This window comes from Colletotrichum godetiae (assembly GCF_030913485.1).
Source record: "Colletotrichum godetiae strain CBS 193.32 chromosome Unknown BDP55scaffold_20, whole genome shotgun sequence".
Classification (NCBI taxonomy): domain Eukaryota; kingdom Fungi; phylum Ascomycota; class Sordariomycetes; order Glomerellales; family Glomerellaceae; genus Colletotrichum; species Colletotrichum godetiae.
Window position 1 is genome coordinate 483,255 of NW_026851268.1, and position 19,835 is coordinate 503,089.

Here is a 19,835-nt window from a genome sequence, read left to right on the forward strand (position 1 = left end):
CCGTGCTTGCTCTTCTATGAACCTTGGACATTTCAATTCCGATTTCCGACAAGCTTACTCAGGACACTTTGGGTAAGACCGTAAGATGTTCACTTCGAGGAAGAAGACCCGGCCGTTAGTTCCGCTCAATTGTGCGATTCGGAGCGTTCGTTGGGGGGTTCGGCCACAGGCGATGTACTCATACTACTCTCTCGCTGGAGAATGGAGGCTCATCAGGCGGGAGATACCAATCATCTCAAGAGACACTGAGAATATGCGTTGAAGCAGTAACAAACTTCCTTCTCGATGGCCGCAGAAGTTTGTTAGTGCGCTATGGTTTTACCCCGCCATTCGTACCCCGCGACCAAGTGAGGGGGCTCTCTGTCATTGTTTGATAGACTATCCGGCATCGTCGTTTGAGTTCTAATTGTAGGTGTATTTGGCATTGATTTTGTCAATGTCAGCATCATCTCTTCTGCCACAAATATGAGTATCCGGTCAGGGTCTCACGGGTTTGCGGGTATTTCATGTGGAATCCACGGTAGGCCGCTACGGCGTGCAGGACCCTTGCTCCCCGGAGAGTGGGTCACGATCAATGCAGGCAAGCCGCGATGGGAGACTGTCACTCAAATCCACTCACTCGAACCTCAACCTTCGCCAGGCTACGTGATGTATACGATTGAACGCACCGATGGCATTATGTCATACTCGCTCAATGTTCTCAGCTTCAAGTGAATGATCAAGTGGAAGGTCAACGCATCAATTGAGCTAGGTACCCGAGCTGTCACCGCTAGACACCCCGCTCCATCGAGAGTCGACTCCAAATGTCCTCCTAACTTTACACCTCGAAGCATCGAGCTCCAAAGCAGAGATCCGAACCCATTGACACAACATCCGACGATATCTATCGCAATATCCCATTGCGCCAAGTCGCCTATTGAGCCAAAGCGAAGCAAGCAGTTTTACCAGGAAGTATTGGACCAGATATGAAGAAATAAAGTCAGGGAGGTTACTCCTCACCCTCGTTCTTCTTGTTCTTCTTCTTCTTGCCGCCACCACCGCCTCCGAGCTTCTCGATTGCGGGGTTCTTCTGAAGATGGACAACCAAGCGTGTCCAAGACTCCTCCTTGTCCCATTCAAAGCCAGCCAGGTATGGGTTGTCGAGCTCATCGTCAGACTGAGCATTCTTATTAGCAGTCCTTCGATACAAGGCTCTTGAGGTCGTGCTTACTCTCTTCTTATATGCCTTGTGGATGGCGTCCAGAGCATCCTTTATTGTTACTCCCTTGAGATTGCGTGCTGTTACTTCCATGCCGAGAGGGAAGTGCAGGTCAATCTTCTTGACTGGGGGCTTTGACAGATGCAGCTTGAGGATTTCCTTGTCCTCGACTTGCGATGATGAAGTGTTGATCTTCCTGTTTGGGGTCAGTCTGTTTTGTCCGATGAATGCCGACCGCAAACACCACCCAATGAATGGTGGGCGGCATAGCTGAGCATGATGGACCGAGTGAATGACAACTTACCATCCTGTCCGTTGTGTTTCCGGTGCGAGCTCAAGCTCAATCTTTTCTTCTTCTGTTGAATTGTTAGTCGTGTCCCGAAGAAGCCGAGTCAAGTCAAAGGCCAAGTCAGGTGCGGGGTTGAGGGAGTGACGTACCAAGGTCCTTGATGTTGTACACGCCAGGTGCAGCGGCGGATGATTGCCGGCGAGTCTTGGATTCCTTGGGTGGTGATTGAGAGAGACCTCCGACAGCTGAGTCGACCTTGGAGAGCGGTTCCGTCATGATTGCAGATGTTGTGTGTGATATGTTTGATCAAAGTTGATCGTGTTGGTTGTTTGTAGTCTGGGCCTTGTGTTAGCTGAGGGGCTCCAATGATGCTGATTCGATCGGAGCTCCAGCTCCAGCTCCAAGCTCTTCAAGCTTCAAGCTCCGAGGTCTTGAGGTCGAGGAACAAGACCTCTCTCGTGCATCCTAATGGATGACGGTTGGGGAGGAAAGGGGTGAAAGGGTAGCTACCTTTGTTGAACAGGTGATGTGTGGTTGTGAGATGGATGGTTGGAGGAGAAGTGGGATGAGGAGGGGATTAAGAAGGGCAGGAAAGGAGGGGGCAGGAGCCAGAGGAGGTAGATGGATGTCGATCCGGTCAGGCGCCTGACCTGGCGTGCGGGCCTGAGGTAAGGAGAGGAGAAGGGAGAGAGGGGTCTGTCAAATGTGAAGTATCGAGGAGAGGTATCTGATGTTACGATGCGCAGAATGAGGCGTGGAAGAATACTTGGTGATGTACATTGGTTTGAGGGTGTACTCGTATGTATTAGACGGAAAGTGGTGCTTGGGGCCCTGGGAGTGGTCGGTTTTGTCGGACCAGAGCTGGAGCTGAAGCGACTAGGCCACCTAGCAGAGCGAGCAGCCGTGCAGAGTTACTGAGAGCGAGCAGAAACAGCAAGCTCCCTGCATTGGCATTGGAGTGGCCGCCATTGTCGATGCATTACGGTTTCGTCAGACCGGGCGGGGTAACTGCCCATCAATGGCGTTGCCAGACGATCGCGTGACATGGAAGCTCATGAGATGCGCGCAGGCCTGCGAGGGAGAACGGCGAGGAACGGGCGGCAGGTGACGGGTGGTCCGGGCTGGGAGGAAGTGCAGCGCAGGGACCAGGGGGTAGGTAGACCACCTCAGGGAAAGAGAGAACCATAACCCACAGGAGCTCCTTCTCTCTGCTCACTCTGCGACCCTGGATGCTTTTCCTCCCATACCTTCATGGGCTCACACAAGGCAGGTACTCCTTCAATGATGAGGAAGGTACATGCAATCTGCTCTTGCTTCGCCTTGACTGTCCTACTGATTTCTCCACCTGCTCCTTCTCATCCATGACCTTTGCTCCTGCAATGGAAGTTGATGGTACCTGAACCAAGATGGCCCGACTGGTCTGGTTGGCTGATTGTCCGAAACGGGCATGGCACCGTCTAGGTTGAGCTACTCGAGGGGACTTCCTGACGGATCGGCTTTAGTGCGGTCTCCGAAGTCAAAAGTCTGGGGTAGAAAGTCTGGGGAAATGGCCAAAATGGAGAGCTTGAAGCTGCAGTCTGACGGTCCAGCGACGGTCGGGCCCACTCCTCCCGTCTCATAAGGTGCATGCACTTGCACTGGCTATGGGATGAAGATGGGTGCCATCAGGAAGAGAGTGTGAGAGGATGTGTGTGTGTGTGGGAGGGGGGCAATCTCGAGATCATCTTGATGCTTCTTTCTCATGAGCGAGATTCTACGCAAGATCTCCAGCCTTGGAAGCAGGCACAAGTTCAGGAACAGGGACAGGAATAGCAACAAGGACACAAACGCAGCTCGGCGTTTGTTACAGCAGTAAGACCACCGTCTCCGACCCGTCGCCGCGAAAATGAGCCAAGCGAACCGGTTTCCCGTAGTGGGGTCGCTGCTCTGTCGTGTACGGTGGTACCACAAAACAGCCCATCCCTCACCTGATTCACCACCCCGAACCTGTCGACAATAAGACAGCAACCAGAGCATTCGAGAGTTGAGAGAATGGTTTGCTAGTGACACTCTGCCGATGGGCGATGACAGACGGCATCTGAGATGTGTGAGGTGATTTGCTGGTCCCGTGAATATGCTTTGCTGGGGCTGCTGCTAGCAACGAATCGACGGCCTGCCCTCAAACGCCAGAGTTCGACCATCTCCTCACTGTGACACAGCTACGCGCGGGCAATCGAGAGCTCACACCACCTTCCTCGTGCCCTTCGTGCCCCCTTTGCCCCCCTCGATGATCCCACCCTCGATATAAGCCACGCGGATCCCGACATGTCCTTTTTTTCCAACCGACTCCTGGCAACATTTCTTCCCTCCACGGATTGTACGATGCTTTTGTTGATTCAGTGTCCTGTATTGCTTCCAGATTCCGTCCATCGTTGGTCTGTTATTTATATCACTTTTCGCTAGAGCACCCCACCATGACCTGCTCCGTTTCTCGATTTCTATCCCCAACTCTCCTAGAGTCACAAACACATTGCGCGTATACCAACTGCAGCTAGGCGAAGCAACAGTAGCAGCATGTCGTCACGGTCCCCACATTCCCGCGCCAGCTTAGCGTCTCACTTCGTCTCGTCTCGCACGCTTCACACGTCCACGTCCGCATCGGTTCTGTCTCTTCAGTTTTGGTCTCTTTCAGTCTCTCGAGTCCCTTCCCGTGCCCTGCCGGCATTCCTCGTTCCCCGCTTTCGCTTCCGTACGTCGTGAAGACCCCACGTCCCAAGCACGCGACAAGGCCATGTTCACGCTATCGCGGCCCGTCAGCTGTCCGATCGGAAACGCATTTCCAGTGTCTCGAAGTTCACCTTTCGCCTTTCGCCCTTCGCCACCATCTAGATACGCCCGGAACGGCATCTTGAATTCCCATCCTCGATTGTGAAAAGACCGAATGGACCGTGTAGCACTCTTATGATTAAGCCGCCCTTGAAACACCCTCTGTAAGTATGGGAGTATCCCCTCCACTGACCATGTAGATGGGCTACCGCCGTCCCGATGACATCGAATCCCCGAGCATGAAGCCAGCATGAATACGATGCACTAGCGGCACAGCAACCCACAACGCCAGTCACGGATGACCCAGCCAGCTGCAGCTCCACCTACATAGCTTAGTCGCCAGCCCCAGTTCCCTCCGAATCGCCTTGTTGATCACCTCGCCCACCCGCCCTCCCGGCATTCCCCGTTTGAAGAAGATGCGGATAGAGAGTAAGATGGGCAGCTGTGAATAGGACTGAATGGTTGTATGCCGAGATGCCCCAACCCGTTTGCAATAATGTCACTGACAAGTCCATGGCAGATCGAGGCAAAGTCGGCTTTGTGGTTATAGCCTTTGTATCTAGAGTCTAGACAGCACGCCGACCCTTTCGGATATCGACAATGAGACACCTTGCCAGGTCATATCAAACCACGACCTCGCCAAGCGACGAATCGCTATCCAGAAATGCCGTACGACAGGAATATAGCACGAAAAATGGACATGGCTGGTTGAAGAATGCATGAATTCTTGAAGAACAGCATGTCTGAAGCTTGAGCTCGGAGTCATTGAGCGGCATGAGCAGATGGATTTGGGAACTCTGGTCATACAGGAAGGGCAGCGTCTGTGCTTCATATAACACGTCTTATCTTATCAAAAGCAAATCAACACCCCTATCTCCCTTATCGCATCTTAGTCATCAGTGACTCGTCGTCATTCCGACCCTGTCCCCCTCGTGCCCCTCCCTCCGTGCCGCGTTCAGTTCCTGCGGAACCCAGCGAAGGGCGTTTGCTATGCTTGACGTGAACTCTGTCCCCGACCACCGCCCGCTTCAACCAATCACTCTCTCCCTTGGCTGATACCGCTGCCCGCAACCACCCAATCGCAGTCTTGTTGGCTTCCATCTCTGGATCCCACCTGCGGACTACCATCTGATATCGGACTGCGCCGGCCGGCTCTTGTCGTCGCCATGTCATTCGTCACCGTCGCCGCGGCGACCTTGCCCAGTGTCCCTCTGGACTTCAAGGGAAATCGCGACCGGATCCTAGAGTCTATTCGCATCGCCAAGGCTCAGGGAGCTACACTCAGAACCGGCCCAGAGTTGGAGATTCCCGGCTATGGCTGCCTTGACCACCACCTTGAAGGTACTTACGACCAAACCTAGGCGAGCCTCTCGAGGATTCATGGATGAGGTTGAGCTAACAGCTCCCTAGGCGATACCTTCCTCCACAGCTGGGAAGTCCTCGCCGAAATCATCAGCGATCCCATCTGTAAGGACATGCTGATTGACCTTGGCATGGGAGCCCGCCACCGAAATGTCCGTTACAACTGCCGCGTACTCTGCACCTATAAGCACATCTACCTCATCAGGCCAAAGGTACGTGCCCCATCTCCCCTTTCGGAACCACTTGAACTCACATCGACAAGCAAAGTCTAGCCAACGATGGCCTCTACCGCGAAGCCCGGCACTTCACGGCATGGACAAAGCTCCGAGAGGTCGAGACCTACTACCTAGAGGCCGTGGCCGCCGAGGTCACCGGCCAAAAGTCGGTTCCTATTGGTGACTTGATTCTCAGCACTCTTGACACCGCCGTTAGTTGTGAAACTTGTGAAGAGATGTTCTCGCCCCTTAATCCTTCAACGTTTCTCGGCCTCAACGGCGCCGAGATCATCCTCAACAGCAGTGCCAGCCACGCTGAGCTTCGGAAGCTCAAGACACGGCTCGATCTCATCTCGAACTCAACGCGGAAGTTGGGCGGTATCTATGTGTATGCCAACGCGACTGGCGTCGATGGCGAGGCGCGCATGCTGGTATGGCCACCAAACCATAGCAAATGTGTTCTAGCAGCTAATCTGAAATCTAGTTCGATGGATCTAGCATGGTGCTCGCTAATGGCAAGGTCCTCGCACAATCCTCCCAATTCTCTTTGAAGCCCGTTGAAGTCATCACTGCCACTGTCTCTGTAGAAGAGGTCAGAAGCTACCGCTCCAGCATCTCTCGAAACGTGCAGGCTGCTGCCCAACCTGACTTCCCTAGAGTCGAATGTGACTTGAGACTTACGAGACCCGCCGACGAAGTGTACCTGTCAGATCACCTCCAAATCGCAAAGGAGATCGAGCTTAAGATCCTCGACCCCATGGAAGAGATTGCCTTGGCGCAAGCGGTCTTCCTCTGGCAGTACCTCTGCCGCACAAACTCCCCTGGCTACTTCCTTGCCCTGAGTGGAGGTCTGGATTCCTCGACGGTTGCGCTCTTCGTCTACAGCATGGCCAAGCTTGTGCTCCAGTCCATTGACGCCGGAGAGATGTCGACATTGGAAGACTTGAGACGCATCACTGGTGACAAGACCTTCATGCCTGAGACGCCGCAGGAAGTTGTTTCGCGCTTGCTGCATTCGTGCTACATGGGAACTGTCAATTCTGGAGACGATACTCGAACAAGAGCCCGTCGCCTTGCAGAGGTACTCGGGGCCTTCCATTCCGACATTTCAATCGATGAGGCGGTTCAAGCTCATGAGGCTATCATCGAGAAGACACTCAACTTTAAACCTCGGTATGGTGTTGAAGGCGGCACTCCTGCCGAGAACGTGAGTGGTCTCCTTGGTTGTCCCAAAAATGGTACTGAAGATAGTACGGGGTTCTAATTGTTTATCTAGCTGGCCCGGCAAAATATACAGGCAAGAAACCGTCTTGTGGTCCAGTACGAGCTGGCACAGCTGTCCACAACCGCAAGACAACTTCCAAGAGCCGGCGCAGCACTTCTCGTGTTGGGCAGTGGCAATGTCGATGAGAACTTGCGTGGATACTACACCAAATAGTAAGTAATGAACCATTATGGTCGTGCAAGAATCACCTAGAGCTCACCATTATTAGCGACGCCTCGTCCGCAGATATCGCTCCGCTAGGAAGCATCTCCAAGACGGACGCCAAGAATTTCCAAGCTTGGGCTAGAGATCAGTGGGATTTGCCCATCATGTCCGAGTTCCTCGAGGCCACGCCATCAGCAGAGCTTCTTCCTCTATCTGCCGGAGTCCAGGACGATGAAGCGGACACCGAAATGGGTCTGACATACAGGTGAGTCTACGAGACACTGTAAGCCACGACACAGGCACTGACCAATTCTGCAGCGAACTCTCCGAATTCGGTATCCTGAGAAAGGTACACAAGCTAGGCCCGTGGTCTACGTACCTCCGACTCCTCGGAGACTGGAAAGAGAGGCCGGGCTACGGCCCCCGCGAAATCGGCGAGCGCGTCAAGAGGTTTTTCCGCTTCTACTCCATGAACCGCCACAAAGCCGTCATCCTCACGCCCTCGCCGCATCTCTCGGCGTACAACCCCGACGACAACCGCCACGACCTCCGTCCCTTCTTGTACGTCGTCAACTGGCCGTGGCAGTTTTCCAAGATTGATGCGCATGTGGAAGAGCTTGAGAAGAAGATTGCGGACAGGGCGAGGCCGGCGGATGTCCAGTTTGACGCGCTCGATTAGGAGACGAGACGCGAGTTGCTGGATGACGCTCACAGACGGATGGCGAGTTGAGGAATGAGATGATGCGGGAAGGCTTGATGAACGCTCCAAGGTTTCAAGGTTCCAAGGAGAGAGCGAACTTTCGGCTCCCGCCCTCCGCCACCTTGACAACCCAAAGCCGGCCCACTCAGAACTTCTGGACTGAAAGATGATACTAAGGCCCTTCTGTATTGAGAAATTTCGTCCTCCTAATCCTCAGCGATGTCTTTTCATCCAGTCTTATACGCGAGGGTACATCCTCTGGCCAAGGTTCGCTGCCCATAATGATCGATGATGACACGAATGACATGGCTCGCCGTCGCGTGCAAATCCGATTCCTTCACGACTACTTTCAGTGTACATTCGTCTTGGTCGTCCAGACGGAAATGGATCAGTGGGTCGAGCAAGCATGTATCTTGTCCGATTTCCTTCTCCTAAACATCTTGGAGTTTTTCAACTACGATACCCGCCAAGTTACCAGTACTATTGCCGAGTTTACACAGCTTCTTGCCCCGATCTTTAATACGGATGTCACCTCTCGCGTTAAAGCTGGCATGCAGTCATTTGATGATTCGGTTGGACTTCCTTGCTCAGACGACTCCATCGCCCAGAACACAATGGACGACTGGTTCCGGGTGATCATTTGGGGTCTCTACCAGCTGGTATTATTTGAATCTTCACCTGTTTCCCGTGTATTCTTAAGCGTATAAACTGATGCCAGATACAGAACGAGATGCGAGAAACCACCCATGCCGACGCAGCAGACGAAGACAATATGAATGCAACTACTTGCCACATTTCACATCCGTGGCAAAACGGTCCTAGAGGCTTCGGCCCCCAATCTCAAGACCTGGCAGCTGAGCTGCACTAGGAGAGGTGGAGAATTAGGAACTGATCTCGAAACGATGCATGATGTACCTCCCTGGACGCCAGTAACTCCTCGGAACAACTTTGTGTACCACTGAAGCGCCGGCCACTATACTGATATTATATGGCGCGAGAGCTTTGCGAATGCGCCTTTCTGTTCTATGGCTGCTATTGCTAGAACCAATTAGATGTCGCCTTCACCTCCTGTCAGTGTCGTGTCCACGACTTTCAGTCCTCTACGAGCGTACCTTTCGGCAGCGTTTAATCCTTACCTGCAAAGCATGATTTCTGCTCGGAATACCCTCCCAAAAGTTCAGGCGAAACGGACTAATGGTGGTGCAGAGTACTCAGGAGTAGTCTTGTTCCAATTCAACACAATGCAGCCCGCACCACCTGGTCCTACTCACTATAATATCGAGGAAGGCAAAGAAGAAGCCTGGGGTGCCAGGTCGCTCAGAGACATCAATTGTGCTCCTGAGGAAGTCCCTTGGGGACGCTTCCGCGAGATTCACGGCCAGGAGGGTAGCGTATGGCCTGATGTCGTTCACGTTTTAGAGTACGGGGATCAGCTTCGCCAACTCACTCAGCCTGGAACAAATATGTGGCGTAATACTTGAAAATACAGGAGAGCGGTCACATATCTGAACTCGAGGCATCAAGCTATTTTTGCCATTTCTTTGGACATCCAGACTTCAGCCATCAATTGCGCAGCAAGGCAAATCCAAGGATGGTGATATTGATGACTGCAAACGAGAGGGTAAGATGAAGGAATTCTGGAGGAGGCTGCATCAAAAAACTTCGAGAGATAATCTGATCGACACTTTCAACACCTGGTCAGAGAGCTCTCAAGGTAAATAGTCAGTATCATAAATCATCGGGGCAGCCATTAAGTATATGTGTTGGTACACATGTCAGCAGGGCAGCTTGAGGGCCGACATGAAACTCAATAATCTTGATAATCTTGATATCAAACTGCAAATGTCCTAAGTAGCCGCTGGATGGAAGGGTCCTTTGCACGACCCATACCCCATTCCAAATCCACCTTTTCTGCCGTCAATATTCCAACATCATGTAGTCCCCTTACGGTATGCGTCTCTCACACGATTAGACGTACGCAAGAACTCTTCTTCCCACTCACTCATTCACGGCCCTGGTGGCCTCTCTTCGCTATTGTCCAACAGTGTGCCATGAAGTCCCGCACCTTTCACATCTCGCGACGAAAATATAATAATTGTGTTTTTTAGCCGATCTGGCAGCGGGTCTTCGCCTCCAGTATCCCGTAACTCGAGGTGTTCGGACAGATGGACGTTAAAGGGAAGACGCAAAATCGTCGAGAACTTGCTGCTGTACGAAGAGCCCGCCACGGCTACAGCCCAACTCCCAATTGTGATGGACAAGGCAGTGATTCCCACAGCAACCCCGCAGGCTATCCACAAGAAGACTACCGAGTAATTGTAGATGTTCTGCCACGAGTCTGTCTCGATGTTGACTCGAATTGGCTCGGAAGGACTGATCAAGGTTGTCAGTCGATAGTCTCCAAGGCTGGTTCCCATGGCATTGTGTGTTTCTCGAGGAGCAAGCAACTTACTTAAGGTCGGCTTGCGATATGAGACTCAGGGTAACATTGAGAAACATCTCCTCCCGCAATGCAGAAATTGCGCGATCGCCTTCTGTTTCATTGCTAGACTGCTTCCCAAACCCCCTCAAGTTCTTAGCCAAATTTGTTGTTCCCGCCTGCGTGTGAACAAAGGGCGTGTCGTGCGAACTATACCATTGGAGCAAAACGTTCCCAATCAGCATGGACGAGAAGGCGTCCATGACCGCTTGAAAGGGGACACCAGCGACCTTATCGAATGTGGTCGTCGATTGGTCAATAAGAGAAGAGAGCCAAGGGTCGCTAGGCTTATTCATTGTTTTCGTGGTCCTAATCTCCTGAATTCCGGATCGATATATAAAGTCGGTGTGGTATGAAGCGCTGTACAAGGTGCACTTCGTGAATGAATCAAAACCTATCATGGATGGGGTCCATTCGTCCTCGCCTGAGTGGCTATCGGCAACGTGTAAGGTGATCGGGCCATTCTCAGGCCCAGAAACCGTATCTTTGGTGTAGTCGTAATCTCCCGAAAATGGTGAATGGTCTGTAGTTGATCCTGGCATCCAGGATATGTACTGGTAACATTGTCCAGCCCCAAAACACCAATCCTTTGCTATTTCAGTAATATTGATGCGCAATTCGTCATCTGGACCTATAGCAGAGCACTGAAGGGCTGGGCCTTCAAAATCCAGACTCCAACTGGCGTTGCCGCAGGCAGAAGCCATTGGAACCATTGAACCTGATACAAGTGAGCTTATTGCTGCCTTTCTAACTCCATCACTCGGTCCTGCGTATTCTACGTAACTTATCATAGCTATTATTCGTGCAAATGACCCACTGGTGAAGCTGATGCTGGGGACCGGTCCAACTATCACGCTCCTTGCTACAGCTGTGTCGGATTGGAAGTCCAATTCGACCTCGAGGCAAGGGGCCCGCCCAGGGGCCACTTACAGACCGTACTTACGAGAGCCACAGTCTGCCCAACCTACGGTTGGAACCTCCCTTTTACACCCCTTACGCAGAAGTTAATATATATCAATTTGACCTCTTCGTCACCCACGGTTTGAACCAACTACCCTGTGATAGGGATACCAACAAGCTGCCTTGACCGTCAGCGTGGCCGGAGTGAGAAGGATGGCAAAAGGGAGAAGCCTAGGTCCCTAGTCAGGAAAGAATTTCGTGCAGAAACACTTCTTGAGTCTATTAGGTATTACTCACCAGAAGAGAAGCGACAAAAACATGGAAAGTGGGTATCGCAGCCAAAGCCTGGCATCTAAAATGCTCAGAGCATTAGACTTGGAAGCCAATAAGCCGTCAATTAAACGGAGCTTTGAAGGATGTGTCTTGAGAGTATTCCAGGCATGCTGCTCCTGCGCCGTGGATATGGCCATGCTGAGGAGGATCTTGGACATGGAAGCCAACAGCGTCCCTATGGCAATGTTGAACTGCTGGCTGGTGACGCTGCCCGCCGCGCTAAAGTCGTGGTAGGTCTCTAATGAGGACGACATTCCGGCTAGGCCCCCGTAGAAGCAATGATGAGCAACTGCAAAGCCGCCCCGCCCAACATACTGAGGCACATTGTGAGTGGGGCCTTCCAAGCATGTAGTTGTTGGCTTCTCGACGCCCCTTCTTTTTCCGAAGTTGACATTGCGACTATCTCATGAAGGCGGCACACGAGTCTGTAAGTTGGTTCTTAAGTGTAATCATGAAACGTCCAGTGAGGAGTGGAGAGATGCCAGCAAAGCCTATTTATCTGTTCAAGTCGACATGTGCCGGAGGCGAAGAAGGTATGCTGGGCTCTTGCATATGCACGTATGCGGATGGGAACTACAAGAATAGGAACTACAAGGCCTTGTCTTGGTACACTGCCGCTGTTGGGAAAGGCGTCGGCGCGTAAAGGAATTAACGATACACCTAGGTGAAATGTATAGGCACGTCAAGTTAACTCCATGAACATCATAGTTGTATGTGTCTCACAGAGGGTACCTGTGTCCAGGATTCCAAATCTCCGATTTTGCGAGTTTGTACTATCCTTCATTAATTTTCTGGTCAAAATTACAAACATATCATTTCTTCCCGTTCGAAATGTAGCTGAAACATCCTTCTGGAACCTGGCGTATGGCTGCTTCAGAATCGAAATTGGTGAAGGTGCTCTGTACTGCGCCGCCACGGCGCAGGATTGCACCAACGGGGGAAATACATGCAGAGCGGTTGGAAGAGGCTTGGTGGGGCATAGCGTGCAGGTGAGCAAGTCGGAAAAAACCAGAAACGACGTTGTACTCGAGGGAAAGAAAATCCTGTTGACAATAGCGCAGGCGTGAGAGAAAGAGAGGCGATGGAGAGCAAGGGCAGAAAAGAGAGCGTGGGCGGCAGCGAGGTGCAGAGCGAGGGCGAAACTGTGATGTCCCTTTTGAGGAGAAAGAACTGGCAAACAGGCAGGAAACGGTCAACTGGTTGGTTGGCAGGGGATCCTAAGTTTTTCAAGTGGTATGGCCGCAAGAGCTGGTTGAGGGCATTCCCCCTGCAAATGTTGGGATGTTCAGCCCTTCGTGGACATTGCATCAGATTCTACCGAATCGAGGCCATACCAAGTAGTTATAGAATTCGAGATGAATACACAACCATGAACTGCCTCAGCTACGACTTGCTTGTGATAGTCATTGAAAGTCGGCGGTATACAGTCACTACGTCCGCACACTGTAGTCAGTCCACAAAACCACCAAAAAATGGATCGTAAACGCCAAAAACATACAACACCAGGTATTCGCTGGTCGTCACCGACCCAACTACTAATCCGGCCCTCATTGGCTTGTCTATGGGAGAGCGGACGGGATCCCGAATTTTCCAATGGGTATGGTCGTATGTGATGGTTGAGGGTATTCCAAGCGTAGATCATGGTAGTACCAGGGAGATCCCCGTGGAGTTGTGTGTGCTATGAAACAACAAGTTTTCAAGCAGATTAATAATAGAAATGAACCATTGATCCTATGTTACACTCAACTACCTTATGTAAAGGCTCTGGCAAGGTAATCAGCAACCAGACCCGCATTACGGCCTCCCTTCAACATCGTGAAATGATTCGCCCCGGAGATACGATCAACAAAGGTATTCTCTTCGCCCCCAAGCAAAGCCTCCCACCCATTCAACCCAAAACTGGTCCTATCCTACAGAGGCTATTTCATCTCGCGAGGGTCGTCTTCACTGTACACTGAACGAGGATCCTCAGGATTCTTGCAGACACCGTCTTCAGAGGAGATAGGCTCGTGGCGACAGAGGCAACGGGCCCTTTAGGCCCTTCCCGCCTTCGAAAGTTTAAAGTGTAATCTCCCTAGGCACGGAGACGTGGTTATCGAGCGCTTCCATAGACGCCAAAAAGTGCGTCAGAAGCCACTCGGGCGCCTTGCTACCTCCTCCCGCTGCGCCGTGGGGATTTTCCGAGCCAAAAACGTTTTGAGCGTCGAGGAAGTCGTACAACCTGGGAGGAAGCTTTTCCAGTCCGATTGGGCTAGGTGAGTCGATCAAGATAAGCCGATCAACACGATGGTTGGCTCTAGTGAGCATTAGGGCTACTTCACAAGCACAGATGCCGCTGGCGGACCATCCACCGAGATCGTACGGCCCCTGCGGCTGCCGTCTCAGGATCTCAGACACGTATAGCTCAGCTAGGCGGCGGAGACCGAACTCGACTAAGTGTTTCGCGTCCTTGAGCCAGGGACAGTTCAGGCCGTATACAGCAATGTCGCCATCTGGAGGGACGGTAGCGAAGCATATGATGTGGCGGAGCCGGAGCCGTTGAGTAGCAGGAACAGGGTTGAGCGCGCTCGTTTCGTGCTGCCTTGAAGAAGCGTTGATGTGGCTCGGAACTGGTAAAGTGGAATGTGGGCACGAGAGACGCTTCTCATATCTTCGTCCACGGCCTTATTAATCTCGCTTTGTTCATCGTCGCTGGGGAGGGTGGTAGATGTGTCTGGCTCGCTTTCTGTTGGAGGGCCACTGGCCCCGCTGTCACCGCTACTGGTGCTCGTCTCGCTGACAGTAAAGCCCAAAAAGGCCTTGAGTTGACCGAGCGTCGGCCATGTTATGAAGGCCGAGAAGTCCACATCGATGCCCAGGTCCTCGCGCATGCGACCTGTGAGGGTCAGGGATAGCATGGAGTCGACGCCGTGGTCTGCGAGCGGAAAGTCGTCGTCGTTAAGGTTGCTGAGGGAAAGGCCGATTTCCTGACAGGATGCGGAGAAGGGGCCTCAGTTGGGAAGATGTATCATCTGCTGCTGACGATGGCAGCAGGGATGTGGCACCGATTGCAGGACAAGATGTAACAGGTATGCCTCCTGGTGCTTCCGAAGAAGGGCGAGACATCAGAGACGGCTGTGGTCTTTTTCGATGTCCTCGAAGTGCTTCAAAAGGTGCCGCTCCAGGCGGAGGCAATACGGTGCTGAGAACACGCCGTGGAAGACCTTGAAACTGTTGGAGAAGGCCGTCAGGACAAACATCAAACAAAGGCTGTGGTCATAGAAAAAAGGGCTGACCATGATATCGCCGTACACGCCCATGATGGTGCTGTTTTCATCTTAGATAAACAAATCGCCTGCAAATTTGGTGTCATCGACAGGCCTCATGTAAATGTAGGTGCGGTAGGTGGTGTCCTCTTGGAAGTCTCTGGCCAACTCCATAGACTTCCATCCGTGGTTCACATAGACGTAGTCTCGCGGTGTGGTTTGATGGCAGTTCATGAGAAATCCAGTCGCCTGCCCGCAGTTGTCAATCCAAGTTGGGTTGCAGTAGAAGCTTCCACAAGGGCCGCGAAATCGGACCTTCGCTGTGCTCTCGAGCTCTTCACTGTGCAAAACCACTTCTCGTAATCCTTTGAAGCCATCTTTGTGGTAGTCGACCAGCGAGGAAAAGACTCTGAAGATCATACCCGTTGCAAGCGTGCTGTCAAGTCCTTGGGTTGCTCGGTTCTCGAGATACTCGATACTGCGTTTGATTAAATAGGCTTGACGATCCCACTCCGCTCCCCAATCTTTGGAATTCTTGAAACACATCCCGCAATCGACATGCTTTGTGTCAGGCCCGTCGTGATGAGAGCCACCGCTTCGAATTGACATGGACGCCATCATGGTGTCGACTCGATAGTTCACTTCAATACAGAAAGGCGTGAAGATCGATACACCGCTTGCATCATCTTTCAGGATAAGGGGCTTGTAGACTTGCATGTGTTGAACATTGACTGCGTAGCCCACCAAGTCTGGACGGTGACTGCTAAGGATGTAAATGCCCAGGAGAAGGCCAACGTCGGCATACAGAGACGAAGTACAGACTTTGACACCGTTGACGAGATGGCCGTGTGCGATTTCAGCCAGCAGAGGACTGGCGAGATCTGACTCGGCCAGAAGCGTCAAGTCTTCGCCACAAAGACTCTCCCACACAAATTTTTGAACAGAAGTTGTTGAAAGGGAGGAGATTGGAGACGCCGTAACTAGGCTCTGCATTGTGGTCGGGGCGTCACCCTTTGTGAGCGACCAATCATGTACATATTGAAATTAGTAGGCTTTGTGGTCCAAGCTGTAGGAAGGCACGGCGGAGAGAGGGGATGGCCAGAGTGTTTTGCCCCAGGCTTGCCTTCTAGAATGCCGAACAGGCGGTGTGAGGACCGATTTCAATCCACAGAGTGTCCCCACTGGTGCTAATCAAGCTCTCGCGCTCTGCAGTCTTCAAAGCCCCTTCGAAGTTGACCGTCTTGCGGCAGTGGCGCTGCATATGGAGTGGACCGATGGAACCATGATCTCCAGGGTGAATGATCGAAGCCTCAAGGGCGCAGAGCACAGGGACCTGCGGAGAGTGGACAGTCACTCGGGAGGCCGCCACATCGAGGTCGGGGAGAATAAGATCCACCTGGGCAGAGTGGAAAGCAAAAGGAACCTGAACGCGAGTTGCCTTGATGTTGTCCGCTGCAAGGTGCTCGGCCAGCTGATTGATATCGGCGACCTTACCACTGATGACGACCTCCCGTGGCCCATTGATGCAGGCGACCTCGTGAATGTTTGCGTTCAAAAACTGTCGAATCTGCAAGACTGATACCCGAACCGCGAGCATTGTGTGGCAGCCTGCCTCGCACTTGTCAAGAAGCAGTTGCGCCTTCGTGCCCATAAGGTAGATGGTATCGCTGGCTGAGAGAACACCAGCAACATTAAGTGCGGCATATTGTTCGAGACTATGCCCGAAAACGAAATTTGGCTCGATACCAAATGATTTCCACAGCTTTGCTATAGCAATATGTAGGCAAGCCAAGCTCAGCTGAACCTAGACGGGGCTCGAAGTCCCAACCTCTGCCTCCCCGGTAATGAGCGGCAAAATTGAGGGAAATCCCTGAGATTGACCGATGCGGTCATATTGACAAAGGAACGAAGGATACCACTTCCCCGAGTCGGACGGTTCCAAGGCGCGGCAGCCCTCGAAATGTGGACGTTTCGTTCCGCAAGATCTGTTGGGAAATTGTGGTTGATTTTTGTCTTGATGCCGCAGTGGGGCGGAATTGTATTGTTCTGCAACATGAGCAACGTCTTGATCAACGCCATCACTCCAGGTGCAGACTCGGCGTGTCCAACATTGGCCTTAGCTGGTCCAAGATTCAGGCTCTGGTGAGGAGAGCGACCGCCACGACCACTCGTGGGAGCGAGAGTCTTCAAGACAGACGACATCTCGGTCGCGTAACCGGCTTGCGTGCCTGTGCCGTGCATCTCGATTTAGCTAATATCATATGGATCGACTCCTCTTGGAGGAGCTGAGAGAAGATGTATTCTTGGGGTTCAAGTGAGGTCTTGTGATGGAAATAGTTTCGGCAGAGTAGTTCGTGTATGCCAACTGTTTTGTCTCCTTGAGGGAGATGTGGAAGGAGTTGGCATCGAAGCGATCTTCGAGAATTTTTCGATGGACGTCACGGCCCTGATAGAGCACATCCCAGAACTCGTCGAGGTTAGCTGCATCGGGAAATCTTCCAGACATTGCCACAATTGCAATCTTGGAGTTATGTGGCCGGCCTGAGCTGAATCGAAGTGGCTGCTCTACTGTTTGAAACAGAAACGATGTGGAATTGGCGATGGGAGAATCCATGCTGCAACCTCGAGAAACTGATGGCTCCAAAGACGACAAGATGCTGGAACCAAGGCTGGAGCCGATAGGCCGGAGGACTCTGTGGGTATTGTTCGTGTCGGATAGGATACTGGCCACTGAGTGTGAGACTTTTGTGATATTCAATGGGAGAGTGAGCATATCTTTGACACAACTTCGAAGTAGCTGGGTCAGATGTAAAGCTTCCAAAATCTTGCCACTTGCCCCAGAGATAACTGGGGTACGGGACGAGAAGAGGGATATTGTCCCGGAAGCCACAAGTATCTCGTCGATATTAGTCTCGGTGTAAAGACGCGGAGCGGGCTATGGCGCGTAGATAGGTACAGACGCGGCGTCCTTCGGGGAAGAAAGCAGAGTCTTTGATAATGAACGCCAGGCCTTGATACAAACATTAGTTTTATGGGTTGCTTCGAAAGAATTAGGATAGAGTCTGGAAATAACGTACTGTATCGTCCCTAAACCTCCTCGGAGTATCCTCGGCCGATGTTATCGGAAAGTCTGACTTTGAAACGGCGACAGACCAGCGAGCGAAGTCGTTCGTCTTTACCAAAGCAGCGTCGAAGAGTTTCGCAGTGTGAAGCACACGCAGCCCCAGCCGGAACGTGACACGCATGGTGTCGACACCAGCGACTAGTAAGTCACTCAGAGACTGCGAGTAGCTCACTGCTGCGACTGCAAGAGAGCCGATTCATAGTCCCACTACATGGTTACCATACGCTCGAGGGTATGAGCGACCAGGGCAATCATAGAATCTGGATTGGAGGATGTCAGCAACGCTAGTGTGGTCCTAGCTATGTGGGGAGGAGATCGAGTGATTTGACGTATGTTTTGCTAATTTCTTGGAGATTCTGTGGTGGACGTACTGTATAGGTGGACGTACTATATAAAAGCACTCAGCTGGTAAAAACATGCGAGAACACTCTCCGAAGCCGGGTTCTTTGCCCCTTGTTGAAACTTGGAAACGAGATCTCCAACATCGACGAAAGGAGGGAAAAGATGCCGCTCAGTGGCCGACAAGGAAGAAATTTCTTCTTGAGAGAAAGCTTTACCCGATCAGTGAAAGCTGTTAGATATGGACTGTTCTTATTCAGAAGAAGTTCTTGTAATGCCGGCGCAAACCTCGCGGTCTGCTCTCCAAAGAGAAAAGCTTCGCACAAAGATTATGGGCTACTTGTTGAATCCGTTATAGAGGTGGAAAAGTATTTCAGACGAATTTTAAATGTTGTCAGAGAAAGTTGAGGAAATGACTGAAAGGTGCATACAAGATGTCGTGGGACTTATTTCTTGTAAGTTACTTCGGTATCTCGCCCCGAGCGCATACAATCATCTGACCAACTTGCTCGGATCTTGATCCAAGGACGCAAGCTCATGCTGGTAAGTGCGATTATCTCTGTAAACTCATTGTGATAACAGCAAATAAGTCACAAGATGGCTCCTCATGTGGACATCCCTTCAAGTCCCGAGTACACTGGCGAGCTGGGCCAGCCGACTAGTCTGATTTGTCTGACTATCGCGGCTTTCCGCAACCCATCACTTGGCGAGGAGGAATATCGGCAGTGTATGACCAAAGTACATGCGTGGCTCGTGAGCCCCTTAATGGAGGAGTATGGCATTCTTCGGTACACTATGGTAAATAGGGACCCATTGTCCCCTGGTCATGCCATGAAGCTGAAGCTTGTCAATTGGCAAAAGACACACAACACCAAAGAGACGAGGCCGATGCTCTTTCAGCTTTACCATCCGCAATTCTCGAAGCTGTCATAGTATGACTCCATTGTGCAATTCTTTTTCAAGAATATCGAGAAATTCAAACGTATGAAGTCCGATCCCAGATTTGTGCGAGACGTTGCCCCAGATCACGTCAAGTTTGCAGATACTAAACGTTCAACATAAGTAAACGTGGCTAACTGATCATTTTGCCTCCAGCATACGACTGAAAAGCCGACTTCTCACTCTCACAGCATGATAGTCGGTTATTTTGGAGAGTGCGTGATAGATGGATGGCAAAGCAGTAGCAAAGGATTAAATGGCTCGGATATTTCTCCCTGAAAGCCTTCGGCGATGCCATTAGTTTCAACGTTTGTTTGCCCGCTACAAACCATCTAGAGATGGTGCGGACTAAAGACTTCTTGACAGTTCCCACCTATGGTCAGCTGATAAGATAACTTCTGACAAAGCTTCCAGATTATGAATTTTTGAGGCGTGATTGAAACGTGACTTAAGTTCGACCAAAAATCATTCTACAGCT

The 19,835-nt window shown here is 51.7% G+C and overlaps 10 protein-coding genes across 10 annotated transcripts; 4 read left to right on the top strand and 6 right to left on the bottom strand.

Annotated features, from left to right (window-relative positions):
• Positions 1-988: 988 nt before the first annotated feature.
• On the bottom strand, positions 989-1,763 carry BDP55DRAFT_728583 (uncharacterized protein; the record flags this gene model as incomplete). Its single annotated transcript, XM_060579456.1, has 4 exons — positions 989-1,156; positions 1,211-1,394; positions 1,503-1,554; positions 1,637-1,763. The coding sequence occupies 4 exons, from the start codon at positions 1,761-1,763 to the stop codon at positions 989-991; spliced, it is 531 nt and encodes a 176-aa protein (XP_060429766.1).
• A 3,268-nt stretch (positions 1,764-5,031) lies between these two features.
• On the top strand, positions 5,032-8,128 carry BDP55DRAFT_149529 (uncharacterized protein). The gene is made up of 7 exons (XM_060565603.1): positions 5,032-5,633; positions 5,703-5,866; positions 5,917-6,300; positions 6,354-7,076; positions 7,146-7,306; positions 7,363-7,563; positions 7,617-8,128. The coding sequence occupies exons 1-7, from the start codon at positions 5,459-5,461 to the stop codon at positions 7,975-7,977; spliced, it is 2,169 nt and encodes a 722-aa protein (XP_060429767.1). The 5' UTR covers positions 5,032-5,458; the 3' UTR covers positions 7,978-8,128.
• Positions 8,129-8,279: 151 nt separating this feature from the next.
• BDP55DRAFT_728585 (uncharacterized protein) lies at positions 8,280-8,866 on the top strand (the record flags this gene model as incomplete). The annotated part of the gene is made up of 2 exons (XM_060579457.1): positions 8,280-8,657; positions 8,723-8,866. The coding sequence occupies 2 exons, from the start codon at positions 8,280-8,282 to the stop codon at positions 8,864-8,866; spliced, it is 522 nt and encodes a 173-aa protein (XP_060429768.1).
• A 92-nt stretch (positions 8,867-8,958) lies between these two features.
• On the top strand, positions 8,959-9,742 carry BDP55DRAFT_149788 (uncharacterized protein). Its single transcript, XM_060565604.1, has 2 exons — positions 8,959-9,141; positions 9,205-9,742. The coding sequence occupies exons 1-2, from the start codon at positions 9,051-9,053 to the stop codon at positions 9,477-9,479; spliced, it is 366 nt and encodes a 121-aa protein (XP_060429769.1). The 5' UTR covers positions 8,959-9,050; the 3' UTR covers positions 9,480-9,742.
• A 550-nt stretch (positions 9,743-10,292) lies between these two features.
• BDP55DRAFT_743996 (uncharacterized protein) lies at positions 10,293-11,270 on the bottom strand (the record flags this gene model as incomplete). Its single annotated transcript, XM_060580502.1, has 1 exon — positions 10,293-11,270. A coding segment is annotated over one exon (824 nt), but the record flags the coding sequence as incomplete, so codon positions are not given.
• A 400-nt stretch (positions 11,271-11,670) lies between these two features.
• BDP55DRAFT_728587 (uncharacterized protein) lies at positions 11,671-12,035 on the bottom strand (the record flags this gene model as incomplete). The annotated part of the gene is made up of 2 exons (XM_060579458.1): positions 11,671-11,969; positions 12,026-12,035. The coding sequence occupies 2 exons, from the start codon at positions 12,033-12,035 to the stop codon at positions 11,671-11,673; spliced, it is 309 nt and encodes a 102-aa protein (XP_060429771.1).
• A 1,733-nt stretch (positions 12,036-13,768) lies between these two features.
• BDP55DRAFT_728588 (Alpha/Beta hydrolase protein) lies at positions 13,769-14,607 on the bottom strand (the record flags this gene model as incomplete). The annotated part of the gene is made up of 2 exons (XM_060579459.1): positions 13,769-14,202; positions 14,343-14,607. 2 exons carry the CDS (start codon positions 14,605-14,607, stop codon positions 13,769-13,771), a joined length of 699 nt encoding a protein of 232 aa, XP_060429772.1.
• A 420-nt stretch (positions 14,608-15,027) lies between these two features.
• BDP55DRAFT_728589 (uncharacterized protein) lies at positions 15,028-15,948 on the bottom strand (the record flags this gene model as incomplete). Its single annotated transcript, XM_060579460.1, has 1 exon — positions 15,028-15,948. The coding sequence occupies one exon, from the start codon at positions 15,946-15,948 to the stop codon at positions 15,028-15,030; it is 921 nt and encodes a 306-aa protein (XP_060429773.1).
• Positions 15,949-15,975: 27 nt separating this feature from the next.
• On the bottom strand, positions 15,976-18,200 carry BDP55DRAFT_744010 (acyl transferase domain-containing protein; the record flags this gene model as incomplete). The annotated part of the gene is made up of 4 exons (XM_060580503.1): positions 15,976-16,722; positions 16,872-17,183; positions 17,227-17,890; positions 18,033-18,200. The coding sequence occupies 4 exons, from the start codon at positions 18,198-18,200 to the stop codon at positions 16,082-16,084; spliced, it is 1,785 nt and encodes a 594-aa protein (XP_060429774.1). The 3' UTR covers positions 15,976-16,081.
• A 652-nt stretch (positions 18,201-18,852) lies between these two features.
• BDP55DRAFT_631956 (uncharacterized protein) lies at positions 18,853-19,351 on the top strand (the record flags this gene model as incomplete). The annotated part of the gene is made up of 2 exons (XM_060572348.1): positions 18,853-18,873; positions 19,001-19,351. The coding sequence occupies 2 exons, from the start codon at positions 18,853-18,855 to the stop codon at positions 19,349-19,351; spliced, it is 372 nt and encodes a 123-aa protein (XP_060429775.1).
• Between the last annotated feature and the right edge of the window lie 484 nt (positions 19,352-19,835).